Source organism: Equus asinus, chromosome 20 (assembly GCF_041296235.1).
Source record: "Equus asinus isolate D_3611 breed Donkey chromosome 20, EquAss-T2T_v2, whole genome shotgun sequence".
NCBI classification, from domain to species: Eukaryota; Metazoa; Chordata; class Mammalia; order Perissodactyla; family Equidae; genus Equus; species Equus asinus.
This window is the reverse complement of record NC_091809.1, coordinates 83789801-83811728: the sequence shown is the minus strand read 5'-3', so window position 1 is coordinate 83811728 and position 21928 is coordinate 83789801. Positions and strand designations below refer to the sequence as shown.

Sequence of the window (21928 nt, the reverse complement as noted above, 5' to 3'; positions counted from 1 at the left end):
ACCTGAGCCAAATCGCCTGGAATATTCTCTTTGCATGAGTGTTCAAAGGTAGTACTCACTCATCAGTGCAGCCTTAGCTCAGGCTAGTCCTTCTGCTGGGGAACGCTTCTCCTCATTAGACTCTGCCTATAAAAATTCTCCCTGTCCCCAAAGCATGGCTCAAAGGATGCCTTCTCATTCATTCATCCAAAAATGTCTGCTGAGTGCCTGCGTATTTAAACCAGACCTCTTTCTGGAGACACCAGGAGGAATAAGGAGTACAGCGTACAGGGTCTAGTGCAAACAGCCAGGCAAGTAAACGAATACTGAAATTCAGTGAGGTGGGCCAGAGCAGAGGCATTTACAAAGCAGAGTGGGGTCTTAAAACACTCACCCGGCAGGGAAGGTAACTGACCACATTTCAACAAATGAACAAAGTAATTTCAATTTGAGAAAAGCGATATGAAAAAAATAAAATCGGTTAATGTGAAACAAAGTGGCTGGAAGGTCGGGTGGTCAGAGAAGGCCTCCCTCAAGTGACACTAAGCCAGAAGTGGAATGACGAGAAGAGCTCGGCCATGGGAGGATCTGAGGGGTCAGCAAATGGGAAGGTCTGACTAGTGGAACAATGTTGATGATGACCAGCGTGGCGGTTTTGAGGGACAGAAAGAATGTCATGTGTCTGAGGAAGAGAAAGAACGTCATGCGCCTGGAATGTAGAGAGAGGGGAGTGGTGGGAGGTGAGCCCAGTTGAGTTTATAACATAAAATCTTATACTCTGATTTTTTTCACTCAACATTATAATGTAAGAATATTTTCAGTTGTGAAAAATGATTTGTAAACATTTTTAATGACTGTATTAAAAAATCATACAAAAAAGTTGCTTTCTGCTTAAAAAAAAAAAAGTCATCATATGAGGTACACTCCTGATTCAGAGCCACTACCTGCTCAGTCTTCAGCTGAAGTCAGTGGGTAGAAGGGCAAAAGCCAGAGGAGTCGGGCTAGCCCCCTCCCGCAGCTGTCCTCACTGCCACTTCTGGGCCCCTGAGGTCAAGGTTCAAAGTGGGAAAAGCCCCACTGACCAAACCCCAAAGATTCTCAGCCGAGAATGTCTGAACTCCAGAAACTTCTCTCTCCAGCCTTCTTGCCCCTCCCTTGTATTGTTCATTCTACTGTGACTCTCATGGCTTGAGGAGAAACAACATAAGTTCTCAGGTGTCCCCTGGTAAAGACCAGTTCCTTGTCTCCCATTTGCAACGAACAGGCAATGCTGACAAGGCCCTCTTCCAGAAGGTTGCTCTCCTTTTTTCCTCTCCCACCCTAGCTTTTGGCTTAGGCTTCTCTGCAAAGCCACAGACTCCACCAACTTCTCTCTGCCAACATTTTAGTCTTCAGGGCTTGAGCTGCAGGGTCTGCGGAATTCCTGTCCATACTCGTGTATCCACTTGTTGGCCACTGAGAGAGAATGGGGAGGAAGAAGAGAGCAGGCTCAGCAGGGCGGACAGTAGCAGGGCTCACTCACGGGGTCGTGTGAGGGCCTCCTTGAATTCTGCACCCCGGGCAACTCACTTGCCTTACCCTAGTCCCAGCCCTGCTGTGGACCACAAGCTGTTGCCTCCAACAGAGATAAATAGCAAATCGTCCCCTGGAAAAAGTCCCTGACAGGTCCTGGCTACTACAGACTCATTTTGCAACCTGTGGTACTAAAGTCATCCGCCTTTCCTTCACGTAGTCCCTAAAAGCCCACCTCCCCCATGGTGCCATTCCAGAGTAACGACAGGAAGGGAGTGGCTTCTCCTGCCAATGTCCATCTCAGCACGGAATCCCTCTCCTGCTTCTTTTTCAGTCTTTAGAACTAAGTGCTCTTGGACACATATATGACATAAATACATGTGCTCCTTATTTATCTCTTCCTCGTCTGATCATCTCCTCATGGGGAGGCACTAAATGGTAGAGGTCATCATGGCTTGATGGTTCTCTCCTTGGATGGAGGGCTGGGACTTAGCACCATAGTCCTCCTCAGCTGTGCTTAGGAATCAAGATCCAGCTGGTCAGGTCAATAAACTTTTTCTGGTACCTGCTCTGTGACAGGATCCCTGCCCTTTACGGGCTCCCAATCTGTTGGGAGCAATTAACCCAGAATCTGATGATCTTAATACAATGTGGCACTGTAACAAAGCTTGTAGAATGAAAAGGCTATGCTATTTTCCATCCATCCCCATTTCACTTTACTCTGAACCCTTCACCCCATTCTCGTGCCCAGAAAGAGGCCTTACCCCACTTGTCTCCCACCAGGACAGGACAGCCAGCATGAAGTGTGTCACTATCCCCTTCACCACTCCTATGCAGGTTCCACCAAAACAGTGCTGCATTCTGAAAACAAGAGGGCCCCGCCCCAGAGACGGTCAACCCAGAATCTCAGTCCTTTGGAAGCACATGACTGAGAACAAATGCATGCATGTCATTAAACAAGAAAGCTGTCCATGCAGACTGGGGGCAAGGCATGGGTAAAATGGCACCAAATGGCCTAAGTTGCCATTTACTCATTCATTCATGCATACATCATTTACTGAGGGCCTACTGTGTTCCAGGCCCTGAGGAGGCGGAGACAAATCATGTCCAATTCTGCTTTCAGGGAGCTCAGTCTTGTTTGAGAGACAGATATAAAAACAAACCAGGACAAGACAGTTTGACAAGTGCTGAGAGAACAGTGAGCGCAGGGTGTCGCTGGATCACTGAGGAGAGGCACTCATCCAGAACCACAATGGGGAACAAAACATCCCTCATACAACTAAGAACCTACCCTTCCTTAGACACTGAGTGTAACGCCCCCAGGAAGAAGGCATTATCACAATCCCCACTTTACCAGCAAGGAAGTCGAGGCTTAGGGGCTTTAAATAATGCAACTAAGACAGAGCTAACTCAAACCCAGGTGTTTTGACTCCAAATCCTAAATATGCTTTTTTTCCCCTATACCCAGCTTTTTTCCCTATACATTTCCTATAGACTGACTTTAACCTTGGCCATTAGAAGGAGACAAAGCCCAAGTACTGGAGAGCTTTCCAGGATGCAGTGACAGCCACTGCATTCCCAAGCCTAGGAGAGATGCCAGCCCCGAGTTTTCATAGATACCCAGCATTTACTTCTTGAAATGCTTAGGATGTGCCAGCACTCTGCTAAGTGCTTTATAGTCATGACTTCCTGAGTCAGGTAAGGGCTGTCAGGGAATTTGATTGATCTGAAATCTGAGGGAAATAGTCATTCATTAAACAAACCTCTCACCACACGACCCTCCTCTGTCTCACTTGATTCCATAGCTCTTATTACAATACGTTGTCACTGCCTGTGCCCCATTCTCTGTGAGCTCCTGGGGGACGAGAACTGAGTCTTCCTCAGTACCCTCAGTGTCTCCAGCCCTTGATGTTTACTGAAGGAATGAGTGAAGGGACCAGTTGCCGTAGAGGATCCAAAGGTGAGTAAAATAGAGTTCTTCCCTTTGAGGAGCTCTCTTGTAATAGAGAAGGCAGACATGTAATCATCTACTTGTAATGTAAGTGTAAATAAAATAAAAAATAGAGGCACAAGTAATGGGGTCATCAAGAAGACTGAGGGATTATCTTTGATTTGGGAATCAGGGAAGACCTCTTTTTGCCCCCCTCCCAGGAATAAGCTTGCAGACACAGACAGCAGGAAAACTAGGGTGTTAGTTCTTCACTCTTATAGCCACCATCTGTTGGGACCAGACCCCCACTCACCTTGACAACAGGCACGCTGAAGTTGGCATAGATGAAGGCTGTGGCTCCTCCTGCTTCCACCGAGCTCAGCTAGAACGCCAGAGGGAGAGCCAGGGTTGAAATAGCCCCTGGATGCCCTGCTCTGCCCTACTTGGCCCCTGATGCCATTTCTGTTTAGGTTCCCTCCTGTGCTCCCCTATTTCAACTCTACAAGAAATACTTACTGAAAGACAAACACCCAATTTAGGAATTAAGGAGCCTACTCAACGGCATCAGCGTTTGCCTATGGGGCCACGAAGGATAATATTCAGGAATTCCTCCTTTCTATATCCTTCCAGCTAACAACCTTACTGAGGGCTACAATAAGCGATTCAAACTTTGAGACCCTCAGGAAGAATTATAGTTTATGTCACAACCCAAGACAAACACACACACACACACACACACCTCTCTGAAGTAAAAGTTTCATAAAACATTCTTACTATAAGACATACCCTCTGTTATTTTCCATTTTATGTTATTCTCTTCTAGTTCAGATTTCTTAAATGCAGACCAGATCCACTAAATTTATTTCACAGCCCACTAATGGACGATGACCTGTGGCTTGCAGAATACTGTTTAGACTACAACAATTAGTTTTGAAAGTTGGGCATCATAGGAACTACTGATTGCATCTTTGTGGTGTTTCCCAGATCACTCAGTCCCTCTCTACGTAAGCTCAGTCACAGAGCTTCACCATTGGTATATTCTAGAACGATGGATGTGTTTTATTAATATGAAGATTTTTTTCTGGTTGTCAAAAAAAACCATAAAAATTTTGAAAAATGCAGGAAAATACTGAAAAATAATATTACTCATCATCTTGCCATCCAGAAAAAAAGCTTATTATAGTTTACATACTAATAATTGACATTTATTGAGCACTGACTATACGCTAGGCATTACACTAAGTCCTTACCAATATATTATCCCACTTATTCCTCACAGCAATCCTATAAGTTAGGATGGTTATTGTCATTATTCACATTTTACAGATGAAGAAACCGAGTCTCAGAGAGATCAAGTACTTTACAAAAGGTCACATAACTCTTCGGTGACTGAGCCAGGATTTGCACAGAGCCAATGCTAACTGCAAAGTCCCTGTTCATAGCCTTGATGATGTACTCTTGAACACTCAGGTCATGTCCAAATGTTTCCTATTATAAACAACACTGCACTGAACATCTTAATGAATAAAGTCATTTTTGCATTTTAGATTGTTTTCATAGAAAGAGTCCAAACATTGGTATTATTGGGTGAAAAGTGTATGCACATGCTGAACACTTTTGAGACATAACTGCTGAATTATTTTCTCACCAGCAGCATGACATGAGAGTGCCAGTCTTACGTCCCCCTGGCTAACTGTCCACCAGAACATTCATGGATGCCACCATATTCACCCGAGTTACACAAGGGCTCTAGGAGGTAGGATGTTGGCACTTGTTGGAGGAAACTGAACTGAATTGGGGATTCCGAACCTGGAAATGGCAGTGGTGATTTTTATAACATTTCTTGGCTTCCCTTGTATCCCTTTGGGAAGGGCAACGAGAGCAACAATTTGCTCCTTGTGTTTAAGTAGCTAACAAACTGGATGATTCTGTTCTAACCCCCACTGTCAGCCACTGTGGGTGTAAGCAAGATACAACTGGAGGAACCTGGACTTTCCTGCATTCCTTTACCTGTGGTCTCACAGTGTATGGGGAAGGAAAGACTCGTCCAACAGCTTAAAAAGAGAACCTGACCTGCGTGCTATGAAGCTGGTGAGCAGGACTATGAGATCTGTGGGGAGGAGAGGGAAATCTTCCCTCTGTGAACCTGCCACTGTTTTCTACCGGGACTGATCTTCTACCAGTCTGAGCAGAAAATCACTAACTCGATTATAACTCAATCCTCTGCGAATCTTAAAGATTATTTTCTCCCTACAATATTACTCTCATGTTCTCCACAAACCTTAATACTTGTCTTTAGAAATGTTTACGATGGTCTTTACCCCGACCTGAAGATGAAAGAATTGGGCACAACCTAGCACGTCCTAGGTCCCACGACGCAGGCGCCCCTTTACGGGGTCCCATACTTGCTTTGTGGGATACAATGACAGAGGCATATTGTATGAAACTTTACAGAGTGAAATCCCCTTAGATTATCTCATCAGATCCTCATGACAACCCTGTGAGGGGTGCAGGGCAAGAAAAAGAGCTCAAAGAATTGATGTGATTGGTGCTGAGGCCACATATTAAGTGGCAGAACCAGAATAGGCGAAGTGACTCCAAACCCAAAGCACATTCCCTTCCACTCTGTCTCAGATGCTTAAAACCAAATACACATGCATGTGCGCATGCGTACACACACACACACACACACACACACACACACACGCATCCGCCATAAAATTGCTGGGCTCTTGCATCCACGCTACCCTTACCATAGTAACTGGGCCTTTGTAACCAGAGAACCAGCTGTAGGAGATATTACGGAGGCAAAGAACAGAGAGAAACTGGCCCCTAGATGTCCTAGTCTTTGATTGATATCAATATTCGTCACTGCCTGTGACCTCCCATGCCAGCTTGAGTCATCAACCAGAGATGCAACCAGCTGTTGATCCAAGACGTGCCCTCTGCCTGGAGAGCTGACGTCAGCTATCCCTCTGTGCCTATTGGAACACTCAGAATGACCACCAGAGGCCAGACACCATTAGAAGCGGTGTTCTGCAGGAAGTATAAAACTGAGCCACATGAAAAAACATGCTGGAATTGCCAGCACTAAAGACCATGGAGTGCCAGCCTCTGATCGCCCTTTCTTGGCTGCGCTGTGGAGACGAGACACAGCACTAAGAAAAGAGGGGATGCCGGGGAGGGGTGTCTGCTAGTGTGCTGAGCCTGAAACCAGGACTTCATCGTTGAGTGTTATATAGAGCCCTTCTAGTTAGCATGTTTATCCCTTCAGTTGACAGTAACACACCTCTCATAATGACAGATGACTGAAATTATGACTTGTCCATAGAGAAGGAGGTAAACCCATATGATCTGAAGGGAAGGGTTTAGGTGAGACGATAAAGACTGGGTCCGAATCCTGTAGGATCAGGTCAGAAATTAGGAGAGGACGCCAATTTATTTTTTAAAGGGCTGTAATGAAGATTTTGCTGAAGATTTTATGGAGAGATAAGGAAGAGAATTTTCACTACATGTGAGAGGGCAACATTTACTGAATTTCTCTGTAGGCATCTCTGTTCTTCCCTCTTGTGATCTTAGCTGCCTCGTTTCTCTTCTCTCTTTCCCCTCGCAGCTCCACAACCTCATCTATAGGTCCATGCTTTTCAACACCAACTAGTCCATGGGACCTCAAAGAGAGAGATTCTCACGTCCTCTTCCTGTGTCGGTGAGGTCCCAGGGTCTCTTGGCTTCCAATGTGACCCCACTTCCCATCCTAATCATTGCCTGCAACAAGGTCACATTCAGGTCTACACACTGTAAGCTCTTTGAGAGCAGGAACTTGGACTTAAATTTCTTTATATCTCCTACAGTGCTAACAAAAATGCTATCTGAAATTCACAGAAGTCCTGGAGATTTTTGTGCTGTATCAGATAAAATCAAAATCTGATATTGCTTTGAAAACCATAAAAGAAAAGTGATATAAATAGTCATTAAGTAAGAAGCCCTGGTCCCTCCAAAGCAAGACTCACATAGATCATAAATGTTGCAACTCGGTTCCCAGACTTCATTCTGTACAGTGGGCTGGTTGGTGACTGAGACAAAAACAGAACGTATCATTATTTCATGCAGATGGCATCAGAGTAACAGCCATGATTCCGCCATAAAACAGGGAAGAGAAAAACGGGAGTGTCACAGATGGGATACGGCATTGAGCCACACCTAGTAGAGTGTGTGCCCATCTCTGCTGGCACATACTCAATATACTTTTTTTCTTTTACTAATTTATTAGATACTCATACTAAGTGAATTGTATACTAATCAAACAGAATTGCTTGTCAGTAGTGAAAGTACTCTATGAAGGGTTAATTGTACCTTCAGGTTCTCAACGAAATAAAGAAATTAATATATAACCTATTATAGATAATTATTCTGTAGGAACACCAAGTCATAAGACTAGAGTTCCCCATTATTTGCTGAAGACATACATTTTGTCATAAAACAGTTTAATTGAGATATAATTTACACAGCATAAAGTTCACCCATTGTAAGAGTACTTCTCAATGAGTTTTAGTAAATTTTAACAGTTGTGCAACCATTCCCACAACCCAATTTTAGAACACTTGAGTCAGCTGAAAAAGTTCCCTGACGTCAGTTTGCAGTGAATTCCTACTCCCATCCCCCACACCGGCCAAACACTGATGTGCTTTCTGTCTCTATAGTTTTGGGTTTTCTAGAAATTTCACATAAATAGAATCATAAAACATGTAGTCTTTTGTGTTGGGCTTCTTTCACTTAGCACAGTGTTTTGTTTTGTTTTGTTTTGTTTTTTTTACTCTTCTCCCCAAAGTCCCCCAGTACATAGTTGTATATTCCAGCTGTGAGTGCCTCTGGCCGTGGCATGTGGGATGCCGCCTCAGCATGGCCTGACGAGTGGTGCCATGTCCGTGCCTAGAAACCGAACTGGCGAAACCGTAGGCCGTCAAAGCAGAGTGCGCAAACTCACTCAGCCATGAGGCCGGCCCTGTTTAACTTTTTAAGAAACTGCCAAACTATTTTCCAAAGTGTCTGTACCACTTTACATTCCCATCAGCATCATATGGGGGTTCCAGTTCTTCCACATCCTTTTCAACACTTGATATGATCCTTTTTATTTTAGCCATTCTAATAGGAGTGCAGTGCTATCTCATGTGGTTTTGATTTTCATTTCCCTAATGATGTTCAGCAGTTTTTCATGCGCTTATTAGCCATTCATTTATATTCTTTGGTGAAGTGCCCATTCAAATAATCTATTTGATTATTAACCTATTCAAAGTATTAATTCAAAGAAGCCCATTTTAAAAAATTGAGTTGTCTTATTATTGACTTATAAGAGTTCTTTGTATTTTTGGATATGAGTCCTTTATCAAATACATGATTTGCAAATGTTTTCCCCTAGTTAGTGGCTTGTCTTTTCATTTTCTAATGGTGTTTTGAAAATCAAATGATTTTAATTTTGATGAGGTCCAATTTATCACTTTTATTTTTCTTTTATGGATCATGTTTTAGCTATCCTATCTAAGAAATCTGTGCCTAACTCATGGTCACAAAGATTTTTTTCTATGTTTTCTCCTAAAAGTTTTATAGTTTTGCATTATACATTTAGGTCTATGATCTATTTTGAGATAATTTTTGTATATGGTGTGAGGAAAGGCTCTAAAATTGTTGTTACTATTATTATTATTTCACAGATAGATTCAATTGTTCCAGTACCATTTGTTGGAAAGACTATCTTTTGCTCATTGAAGTTCCTCGGCACTTTTGTCAGAAATCAATTGACCATAAACGTCCTGGACTTTGTTCTGTTCCACTGGCCTATGCGTCTACTCTTACACCAATACCACACTGCCTTGATTACTGGAGCTCTATATTATGTTTTGAAATCAGGGAGTATACGTCCTCCAACTTTGTTCTTTTTCAAAATTGTTTTGGCTAATTTAGGTCTTTTGCATTTCCATACGCATTTTAGGATCAGCTTGTTGATTTTTATAAAAATAAGCCTTTTGTGATTTTTATAAAGTTTGGGTTGAATCTATAGATCAATTTTGGGGATATCTTTTAATCCTCAAAAATTATTTGTTGAGTATCTGTCAGCAAAGACGAGCAGTTGAGATCATAAAGAAAGGAGTGACTGGAGGAAGGACAATCTTCACTGGGAAGTCCCTGAGTGAAGCAGGACAGAAGACTCCAGGACAGGCCACATTCTTCTCCCCACTAGCAAATCTTGGAGAGGAGGATGGTGGCATAAGAAAATGAGTCAGCAGCAATCAGCTTGAAACCAAGGCTTTCAGATCTTCCTGGAACAAGAACTTCTGTTCTAAGATTTCACTTATTCCCTGAGAGCCCTATAAGAGCTCTGCTTCAGGGAAATAAACAATACCCTGGTTCCCTACCCAGGAGATTGGTCACTGACCCCATAGTTACCGTAGCATGGTCAAAGTGAGGCTCATAGTGCCCGCCGATTCCATAGTTCACCACCTGGAGATACTCTGCATAGGGAGGCTGGACATCAAGGCCTGTGAGGGCAGCAATGCGATGGTCAAGGGTCACCAGCATTGGGTCAACGGTGTCCTTCAGCCAGGCACTAAAACACACCACAGATGAGAGCATCAGCGATCTGATGCCAGAAATGACTAAATGTCTGTGAATGAATGAATGAAGGAAAGAAGGAGGGGAGGCAGGTGGGCTGGAGGGAAGGAAGGAAGAAAGCATGGGGAAAGGAAGGGAAGGAGGGAGGGAGGAAGGGAGGACAGGAAGCTAACACAAACGCATAATTACCTACTCATTCATGTTAAGTCTGCCCAGTCGATTTTGTCTCTCTCTCAACATTCACATGTTCATTCATTCAACAAACATTCTCTGAGGCCTGCCGAATGCCAGGCCCTGTGCTAGGCTCTGAGGCTACAGAGTAAAGGTTTACAGCACAAGGCACTGGGATGTAAAGAGGAAGAAGACAAACTTGGCCTTTAAAACTGCTCTGTTTTAGAGACATTTCAACAGAGGGAGCTGAGTGCAATGGAAACAGCTTGGAATTCAGACTAGTAAGACCAGTCCCTGATCCTCTGCGTGACCCCATGTCAGACACTTAACCTTTAACCCCACTAAGGTTCAGTTTGTTCATCTATCAAATGGGATGATAATAATACCTACTTCACAGAGTTGTGAAGATCATGAGAGAAAATGCTTATGAAGATGCTTTGTCAGCTGTATGTTAGTGATTGCTGTAAAACAGAAAAGTCTCTGCTCTTCTGCTCTATTCCAAGACAAATCAGGGTAGTTCAAAGGCCAAAGAGCAAAGTTCAGTCCCTTTTCCTGAATGTCTTGTTGAGGTTCTGACAAAGTGGAGGATTTGGAATGAGAACGTAGGTCCCCGGGAAGAGAGGCAGTGCTCCCCAAGAAAAGGCCGTGAGCTTCCTGGGGAGACGACGAAGGCTCTGAAGGGAGGAGCCTGGGCAGGACACGGGAAGACCACTTCTTTGCTCTATAAATGATGGATTCCTTTGTTCATTCTCTCTTATGGAGCGCGTGTGACGTGCTATGCTATGTGCTCCTAGGGTTACAAAGATATCCAAGACAAGGCTATTGTGTTCAAAGAGCTCACGGGAAAAGACACAAATATAACTGAGTACAAATCAAGGTCGAATGAAAAATGAGAAACAGCCTTTAAAGTAAAGTGCTTGGAACACAGAGGAAGGAGACATTAATTTTGACTGGGGCACTGAGGTAAGATGGTGACGTGTAGGCCAAATTTTGAAGGGCGCGTAAAATTTCAATGGAAGGAAAAGACACAGGGGTACTCCAAGCTGAAAAAAACAGCCTAAGCACAGCCAGGGAGGCGTGACAATACACAGTGTGTACAAATGGGAAAGCATCTGGTCTATGAAAGAAGTAATGGGAGATGAGCCTGGAAAATAGGTTGAGGGCATGTTGCAGAAAGCTGAGGACACCGAGGTAAGAAAACTGGGCTCTGTGGGTAGTGGAGAGCCAGTGAAGGGTCGTGGGCAGAAAAATGATTTGGCCATTAGGAGTTCACTGGTGACCTTTGAGGGACCAGTTCCAGTGAAGTTGTGAGGACAGAACCAAAATTCAAAGGGGTCAGAGGGATGGGAGGGAAGAAAGAGGCAATGAGTGTCTCAGTTTCTTTACCTGAAAAGTAAAAAGAATACCACCTACTCCCCTAAAAGCAGTGACTCTAAATAGAAGGCTGAATTTTCTCTTTGACACTACAATATCAGAAAGTTTAGGAGAGCAATGAAGCTGAGGTTGTATGGACTGTCCAAAGTTTAGAGAATAATTCCTAATGTGAAAGGTCTCTAAATGTACCAGACCAAATAAGTTAAGCCAAATGATTCTGAACCAAAGCTTTCATCACTCGCCTCACTTCCAAGGCAACAAAAACCATCCACTCATCCTGAGGTCTGGCCTCTCCCCAAGGATGCTGTTGTCACTGTCTCCCATGGCTCTGATGGGGTCTCTTCCTCCTACTGTATCACTAGTCCTGTCCTTACACTACAAATCAAGGGCTGCAGAGGGATGGCCAGGGATGGAGGGGAGGGGCTAAAGCTGGGCGCTCCCCGCTGAATCTGCCCTCTAGGGAAGCCATCAGGTTCAGAGATTCTGGCCATCCTTCTTGCCTGGATGTTGGCAAGTCAAGCTTTGACTATGAGTCAAGAGGTGGGAATGGAATCTGGTAAAGTCAAATTCCAAATGGGGACTGGACTGTATTCTTTGGAAAAGCAATCCTGATTGGGAGAACAACTACACATTTATTTTCCGGTTTAGGGCACAGGAGCTTTGTCAAGTCTTTCCCTAACGGCCTCCTAGTTAAGTCCTCAGACCATACAACAATCTGTGGAAGGCCCTTAGGTGAGGGGAGTGGAAAATTCTTCCTCTTAACAAGAACGTACAGATATAAACGTGAACTACAGGTCCTCGAGTGGCATCTCTGATGGCCCCTGAATGGCTGTTGATGACCTTCAATCACCTGTGCCAAGGGCTCAACGGCAGGCAGCAGGTATGACTAGAGTGCCTGCCAAGGAAGGATGTTTCTCACCTTTTGCTGATGCGGTACTCCACTGGTAACTGCTTCTCACCGGATGCCACCACGGATCGCTGTAGCTGGTGTGAAGGATGGAAGAGAAAGTCCAAGTGGTTATGATGCGAAGGGAAGGGCTCTGTCATTTCCACAGACACGCCCCTCTCTTAAACATAAATCTAACAATCGCCACTTCCTCCCTGATTAAAAGATATGTTGCACCTGCTACTACTACTTTAGTGATAGCTATCGATCTTGGAAAAAGAAGTAGTAAGTGGCCTAAAAATCTCAGAGTTGAAAATAACCTTTAGCATCACGTCTGGTAGACACTAAGCACTCAATGAAAGTTGGTTGAACTGAAATAAATTGATATTTGAATCCCTTTTACGTCCACAAGACTGTGAACTCTGTAAGAACAAGAGCTATTTCTCATTCATCTCTGTATTCCAGTGGCATGGGGCCTGGCCGTTTGTCAAATTAAATGAACACCCCCAACAACAGGACACTCTCCACCTTCTGAAGCCTGCTCCTTCTGAGCAATTCTGACAAAAGCCCTTCCTTACAGAAAATCAAAATCTTTTTTGCTGCAACTGCCTTGATTATGGGGGAAAAAAAATCCCAAACAGGTTAGAGGTCACTAATTTAACTGAATGTCTCTATGCTGCTCTGAATGTCTGGATATAAATTTTAAATTATTTTTAAATAAAGTGGTTTCTTATTGCAAAAGCACTGTACCAGGGACAGAAAGAGAAAAACTGTTTACTTATGTAAGGATGTGTCTACTTCTGCATCTGTCATATAATGTCAGCTCCATGAGGGTGAGGACTTGGTCTTTCGTCCATGCTGTATCCCCAGGGTCCAGAGAAGGCCCGGCAGGGAGTGGTTGCTCCATATTGGTGAAATGAACAAACGAAGGAATGAACCAGAGACCATGCTTAAAGACCCAGCCCTGGCACTTCACACGCAGTTAGAGCAAAGCACGGGGCAATGACCTGCACAAGACAGACACCACTTCCCTTTGCAGAGGCTTCCGTCATATTACTGCTCTTGCTGCTAAACCAAGTAGACAAGCTGGGAAAAGCCTCTTCCTTTCCTTGGACCTGTTTCCTTAGCTTTAAATGCAGCATGTGAACAACACATTCTGGGAAGTCGCTCTCAGTCTCTCTACAATATCAGGACACAGGAACTCCGTGGGTGACTGATACTGCCTCTCTCTAGTCCTTTGCCAGTTGTTCCAGCATCCTCCCCCAAGCCAGTCACAGAGGAAAGAGGAGAGATTCCTAAAGGAGGAGGAGAGATTCACAGAGGAGAGATGCTCCCTTCTGTTCTTTCAGGGCAACATCAGTGGTTTAAAAAAAAAAAACCCTAGGGAATCTCCACTCCAACCCTCCCCTCCATTAAGAAGTCACCTTGCACTTAATTCCTTATAACAATTATTTATTGTACACCTACAAGTCATTCATTTTTAGGGACAAATATTTATTGGTTGATCTCCATGCTAAGCACTGTGGTAGGCACCGGAAATACAACATTGGAAGGCAGACACGTCTTGCAATGGGGCCCTACTGGGCAAGTGCAGGGTGCTATAGAAATACAGAGAAGGAGCATCTAGCCCATTCTTATGAGGGACAGAAAGGCATCCCAGGATGCCCAAAAGATGACTGGAATCAGACAACTGAAAAGAGGCCAAGGGAAGAGTGTTTCAGGCAGAGGGAAGAGTGCGTGGCGAGGCTGGTGAGAACACGGCCCGTTCACGGAGATCCAAGTTGTTCAGTGCAGCTGGGGTGCTGGGTGCGAGGGGGATGGGCTGCAGAAAGGGTCGGCAGCAGCCAGGCCAAGGAGCTTTGGAATCATTCAAGAACAAAAGTCACCCCTCAAAGAGTTTGAGGAAGGGCTTGACATGGTCAGATTTGACCTTTTAAAGATTACTCTGGCTGCGATGGGCATAATATGGAGCTAGGCATTTCAAGGACAACGTATGAGCCCTGCCAGTTTATAGTCTACTTGGGGAGACAGGATGCTGACCCACGAAATTGTTAGTGACACCAAACTTCACGTAAATGGCAGAATAAACAAAAGTACCAAACAACTGATGACAAAAGCTTTGAGTTCAGAGGAGGGGTGTTGTAGGTAGCCCCAAAAAGTGCTCTGAAAAAATGTTCCTAGTGAAATAACCAATGAAAATGGGCTAGAATGGTCAGGGCTAGCAGGCCAAGGGAGGCATGGGGTTTCAACTAAGTCTTGAAGGATGGACAGGATGTGGATGGGGGAGAACTGACGAGAGAGCATTCTTTGGGCAAGAGATAGTGAATAGGAAGCAAATAAATTCAACACAAGCCATTGAGGCATCTGTGCTCAGGTCCCACGGAGCAGCCACACCATATAAGCCAGGGCTTGTTCCTGGCAGAGCCAAAGACTAGACAGGGATTAGCAACTCCAGCAAGACGCTTCTGGGGGAAGGGAGTGTGGCAAGATCTGTGCATGCCAAGTAGATGACCTGGCCATGAAAGATTAAATAAATATCTCTGGGTGGGCCGCCTGTCCTGTTACCATGGCAACAGAGTTGGTCCAAGGAAAAAATAGCTGCTGGCCAAACGCTACCGCTGGCTCACTGAGAAACTGAAGCTATTGAAAATACATTGTTCCAATTCACCAGTGGAGCTTAATCATCTCAAAAACCTTCTGTACAAAGATTCTCAACTTCACTGGAGGGGCTTTTGGATAAAATGATTATTGCTACTCTTCTCTCTCCAATCCATGTTTGCTGTCAGAGTCTTCCTTAAAATCCACAGAACTGATCACACCAATCTCCTATTTAAAACTGTCCAGCTGTTCTCCCCCACCTATGAAATAAAGTCCAAACTCCCCTGCACGGTATTTACGGTGCTTCCTAACGGTGTCTCACCGTCTAGGCTCATCTCCATCACCTCTCACTCCAGCCCGGCACACGTCAGCCACCGAGCTTCCCCTCATTCTCTGAACACATTGCATATGAGGCCCCTGCACATATGGTTTTGTCTTCCTGGAATACCCTTTGCCGTCTTGTCACTCTGATGAATTTCACACCCACAGGGAAGCCGTCTCTGTTTCCTCCTCTCCTCCCACCTGCTCTTCAACCAACTGCCCTTCCCTCAGAGGAAGGTCCTCTTTTTATGCTGCCACAGCACAGCTGCCTGCACACACGTCTGTCACAGCACACATCCCAGTGTATGCTCAACGTATGTTTTCCCCTTTTCCTCAGTAAGCTCCTAAAGGGAAAGGACCAATACTCAATCTCTCTGTAAAAGCCCACACTCAGCACAGTGTCTGGTACTCAGCAGGCTCCGTTCTGTTGACAGATGACTGGATGGCTGCCTGGAAGAACAGCACATCATTAAGGGCACAATAACACAAGTAATTCTGAGACAGTCTCAACGTGCCGTTTGCCAAGAGGCAACATGCTTATGGTGGTGAGGTAGACTGTATTATTTCTAAATATTTGCCACTCTTCCTGGAGGAGGATTAAACGTGCCCTTCCCATCGACATCAAGCTCAGCACTGTGACTTGCAGCGCCTTCCCCGGGGAAGACTAGACATGCTCTCCCTGTTGACTGCCGTGGTGGCCGCACACTTGGCCTTAACCGATAAAACACGGACGGAAGTAATGTCTGGCACTTCCAAGCAGAAGCTTTCAGAGCCAGCCGGCAGTTTTCCATCTCTGTCTTTTTCCTCTCTCATGAGACTGGCAATGTCCCAAGCAGAGGCCGCTCTGTCAGGCTGGGTCCCAAAGTGAAGACAGCGTGGGGCAGCCAGCCCAAGACAGACACGTAATGTGAGGGAGAAGCAAACCTTTATTGTTATTGTCCATGAGATGTGGGGCTGCTTGTTACCAAACATAACCTAACCTAAGCTAACTGACACAAGAAGGAAGAATAACAGAGCAACAATCAATGTACCTCTAAGTTCCAGCTCTGGCTCCTGCTTCATGTGTGACCTTAATCAAGTCCCTGCCCCACTCTGTGCCTCAGTTTCCTCTTTAGCAAAATAAAGTTGAACTAGATCATCTTTCCACTCTGTGATTCCATAAATCTGTACTAGGATATCAATCCTTGCCCTTTCATTTCACCCATTTTTTTCTTCTACCAATTACATGGAATGACTGACACCTGGGGGGAGGGTCCTTTTACTTTTTTTTTAGTTAAATTTACATACAATGATACACAAAGATCTCAAATGTACCATTTTCTGAGTTTTAGCAAATGCATACAGCCGAGTACTCCACATCCCTAACAAGATATTGAGAGCACATTTTCAACACCCCAGAAAATCCCCACTTTCCCTTTCCCAGCCAATGCCCTCCCTCCAGAAGCAACCACTACTGTGATTTTTCTCACCATTGATTAGTTTTATGGAATGGTTGGCATTTTGAACTGCACTGATGAAGTGTCTAGTTATTCAGGCTGCCTGTTCTCACATTCCTGAGCTCCAGGCATGTGAAGACACAAAGGGAAGTTCTTGGCAGGCTCTGGGGACACTCACCCATGGTTCTGCAAGCCCTCTAATTTTCTGAGCCTCTGAATCACTGACAAAGTCGTGGTAGAGAACAACATAGGGTTCCAGGTGGATGACCTCCTTCCGGACGGGCTGGAGCAGCAGGAAGGGGCTGGAGTTGGTCTCATAGGAGCAGTAGAGGCTAGGGATCTGGTAGTGTGTGGGCTGGAAGGAAAGACTAGAATCAGCATAAGAGAAGAGTCTGGGGCTGGCCAGGTGGTGTAGTAGCTAAGTTCACGCGCTCTACTCTGGGGGCCCAGGGTTGCCAGTTCAGATCCTGGGCGCAGACCTATGCCCTGCTTATCAAGCTACGCTGTGGCAGGCGTCCTATATATCAAGTAGAGGAAGATGGGCACAGATGTTAGCTCAGGGCCAATTTTCCTCAGCAAAAAGAGGAGTGGCAGTAGATGTTAGCTCAGGGATAATCTTCCTCACCAAAAAAAAAAAAAAACAACAACAAAAAACAAAGAGAAGAAGAGTCTGGGAGCAGAAACCAATTTAGGGGAACTGTGGTATAAAAAACTGAAATGCAAGAGATTCAAAATGTGGTCACTGATGCATCCAGGTGAGCTTCACATTTTTTTAATGCATCAGCCCTTTCCCCTCACACTGTCCCAATTCTACCATCTCCCTCTCTTGCCAAGCCTGTTCCCCCAACTCTTTCCCCGAGGAATCCTACCTGGGAACCCAGGGTCTGACATAATCCCTCGTAGGTGTCTCTGGTCTGCAGGTGGGGTACATTGGGCCTCTGGATGACAGCCTCAGCTACCACCTGGTTGGGGCTCTCTGCCAAGAGCTTTTCATATTTCAAGACATTCCTGGCCATCCTCTTATTATCTGGGCCTGGGAGAAATCACAGCAAGGAATAATACAGATTAACAAACAGTGGTGGCAAGGAGTGCTGCCAAGGCTTCCCACATCATCACTGTTGCACACGACTGACAACTGGACACTCCGAATAACTCCTTGTGTCCATGCACAGGAGGATGTGAGGCCCTCATTGCCAGAAGAGTATCTGGTATTAATGGAGTAATTAATTGAGATTGAGTTGGGGCTGGTAGATCTGAAGGCACACCGGACTTTGGGAGGGTAAGTGGTACTTAAACCAAGGGGTCATCGAGATGGCAGCTCTAGGATGGAGTGATGGTTAAAGTTTTATGTATAGGGAAGAAGCTTCATTCTTCCACTCATTCATTCACTCATTCATTCCGTAAATCTTCAGTGAATAAGTGCCATGTACCAGACACTGCGCTAGAGGCTAACCTCCCAGAGTTTAGAGTCTGAGGGAGAAAAGACACATTAAGTAACTACTCACAACAAAACACAACAAGTAAGGGCTATGAAAGAGAAGTTCAAAGAGCCAAGCCAACAGCAGAGAGACCCAACCTCTTCTTCCCTGGAGAACTGGAAGCTAATTTATTCCCAATTCTACTAGGGCCTTCAAAATTCCTAACTGGCCTAGACACAGAGCAGTGCAGTATGGGACAAAGGGGTTCCAGACTTCGGTTCTAGTCTGGGTTCCCACAGAGGCCTTGTGCCTTGTTTGTGCCCACCTGTTTGTGACCACTTTAGGGGCAAGTGCCCTGTGGGTTGGCAGCTCCCTTGGTCTGCTAGCCTCTGTGCATGTTGTTCAGCGCATTTCAGAAGGAGGGCTGAATTGTTCTAATGCTTCCAAAGCATCTGTCTCTGGGGAGCTCAATGTGCTTCTAACCACCACCACCACCAGCACCTTGGAAAAAGGAGGGGACAGAAATTTCCACCCTTTTTTTAAGAAAAGGAGAAATGAAGTGTGGGAGAATGGAAATGATGAGCCCAAAACACAAATGAAAATACTGCAAAGCCAGAAATGGAACTGGGAATCTCAATTTGCTCTGTCCTATCTATCCACCTATAATAGCGCACAATTTGGGTTCTCTGGGAAAGGCAGAGATTTTTAATAGATCAAGTACAAAGAAATAAAGGGGGGCTGGGTTATTATGTTGCCTGTACTATTAATTGCCCACATGTTTCCAGATCATGCAACTACTTCCTTATCCTTCTGTTTGCCAAAGTATCAGAATCGAATAATGTTACTAGGATTCATTGAAAAGTGATAAGAACATAATTGTAAAGTCCCACATGAAAGACTTTACAAATATTAAAAAATAATAGTGATTATGTATTTATGCTAGTATCTAAATATCTTATTAAAGGCAAACCTAGGAAGCCATCTACCACCAAAATTTTAAGCACCAATAGCCAAGCAGACAGCTAAGCTGGCAAGTCTCTCCCCTGTTTAACTCTGGCGAGGGGCTCCCTGAAGAGGGCTGCAGCTGAACTCTGCGCTGACTGGGCAGGATGCCTGCAGAGCAAAGCAAGCTCTGTTTTAAAGGGAAGAAGTGATATCTCTTTGAAAGCAGCAAAAGGGAATAATCCTGCTGAGTAACTCTCCTGGCAGACACAGCTCTCACTGATTTCATTCATTCTCAGGTCTGCTCCCAAAACCCAGCTCTTTAAATGTCCCTGAAGAAACTGGCTCCCAATTCTGGACTGTTCTTCACTGAAGCAACATTGGTATACAACTGGTAGGGAGTGGAGGAGGAAAGGGACAGGTTGATATTGAAACCAGCTCAAGAAAAGGTTGACACAAGGGAAGCCATATTGCAGAAAAGAGACCATGTTGTAACTTTGAATGACCTCTAACTAACCCGGCTGGATTTGCACCCTCCAGGAGATCCACCTGTTCTGTAGATTTTATGACCCCTGCTAGTGTATATACCTCCCAGCTGCGATAAGACAATAACTTCATTCTTTTGAGTTCCTTAGGAATGTGATGACCCCCCAAACAGACAGTCTATGCTGATAGCCATCATCAATGAAAACTGAAAGATCTGATGTGGCAACTCCCAGTCTGTAACACCAGAGGGTCAACGTTCCTAACTCCCTCCCCTATAACCAGCTGGCCTATATATCTGCTTCAAGATTCTGTGCCCCTCTTAAGATGGTTCTTTTGGACATTAGTCAGCCATCTTCCCTCTTGCTAGCAGGCTGTAATGAAATGCCCTTTCTCTGCCACCATCTTGCCTCTTGATGACTGGCTTTTGTCTCACAGAGAGCAGCAGATTGTGCCCTTTGTGCGGTAACAAAATCTTCTTAGCATTTTCCAGTTAAGTGAAAAATTTCCCCTGATGCGCAATCAGTATGTAAGTAATATTTAATCCAAAATTAGAAATGAGCTTTGGATTATAAAATTAGAAAAATAAAAATAGATAGCTGTATTTCACTTGCAGGGATTAAAGGCCAGGAGCAGAAGGAATTTCCTGGTAAATCAGAGCTGTGGCTTTTTATCAATACGTACTGTAGAGAAGAAACTCTCGGGAGAGGCTGAGGGCGCATGAAACATTTCCTGCCTATTAAAAAAAAAAGAAAGAAAAAAGAAAAGAAAGCGTTAACTGCACTGAGGATATCTCCTCTGACCAAATCATTAAATGGATTTTTTAAAAACTATGAAATACTCTTACCATAGTAGATAGTAAGACTCACTGAAAGCAGCAGGCTAGAATTTCAGAGGTCCTGTCCTAGCTCAGGATTTGCAGCCTTGATGCAAATCAGGTCTCTTCCCTTTCCTCATTTACAAATGATTTATTACCACCCTTACCAGGGAAGGTAGAAAAAGGAATGAAAATAAACTTTCCTGAAGTGCCTTCAAATCTTAAAGCATGTAAACCACGTAACTGCAGGGTGTTATTTTGGGGTATCTTATTATTCACCTTAATATGGAACTATAAAAACCGTAGTAAAAATATACTTTGTTCTCCAGGCTCAGTACTTCCCAGAGTCTACAAAGTTAGTGGGAGGGAAGAAACGGAAGAAGTAAACCGAACCCTTCCCACTGCATAGTAATGAAGGCCACTCAACCTCGGGCGACACTGGTCAGAAGGAAACAGGAGCTTTCCAACAAACCTGGGAAACAGAGCCCGGTGGAGGCGGGCCGTGATCCTGCTCTGGGTGCCATGAACGATGATGAACTGAGAGAAGTGTATTGCCTTCTGATCATTTTATTTTTGCATGCTAAAAATTCATTTTTAATGATAATACCAATAATCACACTACAAAGCCTATGAGAAATAGGAGAAAAAATGCTCCACAGAAACCCACTCTCCAAGCACTTTGGATAATATATAGCGCGTACCTGGTTACAATCCTATGTCTTATACATTTTCATATCCTGATTCTTTTGCTCTATCTTGTTCCCTGGAGTGCTTTTTATATCATTACATAGTCTTCAGAGACAGCATTTTTTACTTATTATTTTTAAATGTGGTAAAAGACACAACATAAATTTACCATCTTAACCATTTCTAAGTGTACAGTTCAGCGCTGTTAACTATATTCACATTGTTATGCAACCAATCTCCAGAATTTTTCACCCTGCAAAAGCGAAACTCTGTACGCATTAAACAACGACTCCCAATTTCCCTCTCCCCTCAGCCCTCGGTAACCACTATTCTACTTTCTGTCTCCTTGAATTTAACTACTCTAGGTACCGCATATAAGTGGAATCATCCAGTATTTGTCTTTTTGTGACTGGCTTGTTTCACTTAGCGTAATGTCCTCAAGCTTCATCTATGTTGTAGCATGTGTCAGAATGCTATTCTTTTTAAAGGCTGAATACTATTCCATTGTATGTGTATAGCACGGTTTGTTTATCCATTCGTCTGTTGATCGACGCATGGGTTGCTTCCACCTCGTAACTGTTGTGAACGGTGCTGCTATAAACACGGGTGTGCAAGACAGTCAGCATTTCTAATGGCTGCATTTTATTCCACCTAGAAGCTACATCACAGACAACCTAACCATTCTGCTACTGTTGGACATACAGATTGTTTCTAATTATTTAATATCATAAATTATTCTGTTCTATGCTTAACAGAGGGATAGTTAAG

At 44.3% G+C, this 21928-nt stretch overlaps 1 protein-coding gene across 5 annotated transcripts in view; it reads right to left on the bottom strand.

Annotated features, from left to right (window-relative positions):
* Nucleotides 1-401: 401 nt before the first annotated feature.
* The window catches only part of P4HA3 (prolyl 4-hydroxylase subunit alpha 3), a 37274-nt gene continuing 15747 nt past the window's right edge, over nucleotides 402-21928 (bottom strand). For 2 of the 5 annotated variants that reach the window (XM_044752610.2, XM_014842096.3), the window contains 9 exons: nucleotides 20341-20392; nucleotides 17683-17846; nucleotides 16992-17168; nucleotides 12492-12556; nucleotides 9863-10022; nucleotides 7432-7494; nucleotides 3735-3803; nucleotides 2256-2352; nucleotides 769-1434 (listed from right to left, as the gene is read on the bottom strand). In XM_044752610.2, the coding sequence (XP_044608545.1) occupies nucleotides 1364-1434; nucleotides 2256-2352; nucleotides 3735-3803; nucleotides 7432-7494; nucleotides 9863-10022; nucleotides 12492-12556; nucleotides 16992-17168; nucleotides 17683-17846; nucleotides 20341-20392 (918 nt within the window). In that variant the 3' untranslated portion in view covers nucleotides 769-1363. Of the gene's footprint in view, nucleotides 1435-2255; nucleotides 2353-3734; nucleotides 3804-7431; nucleotides 7495-9862; nucleotides 10023-12491; nucleotides 12557-16991; nucleotides 17169-17682; nucleotides 17847-20340; nucleotides 20393-21928 lie in introns of all 5 variants that reach the window. The other 3 variants (XM_070490718.1, XM_044752609.2, XM_014842094.3) reach the window with 2 other exon arrangements.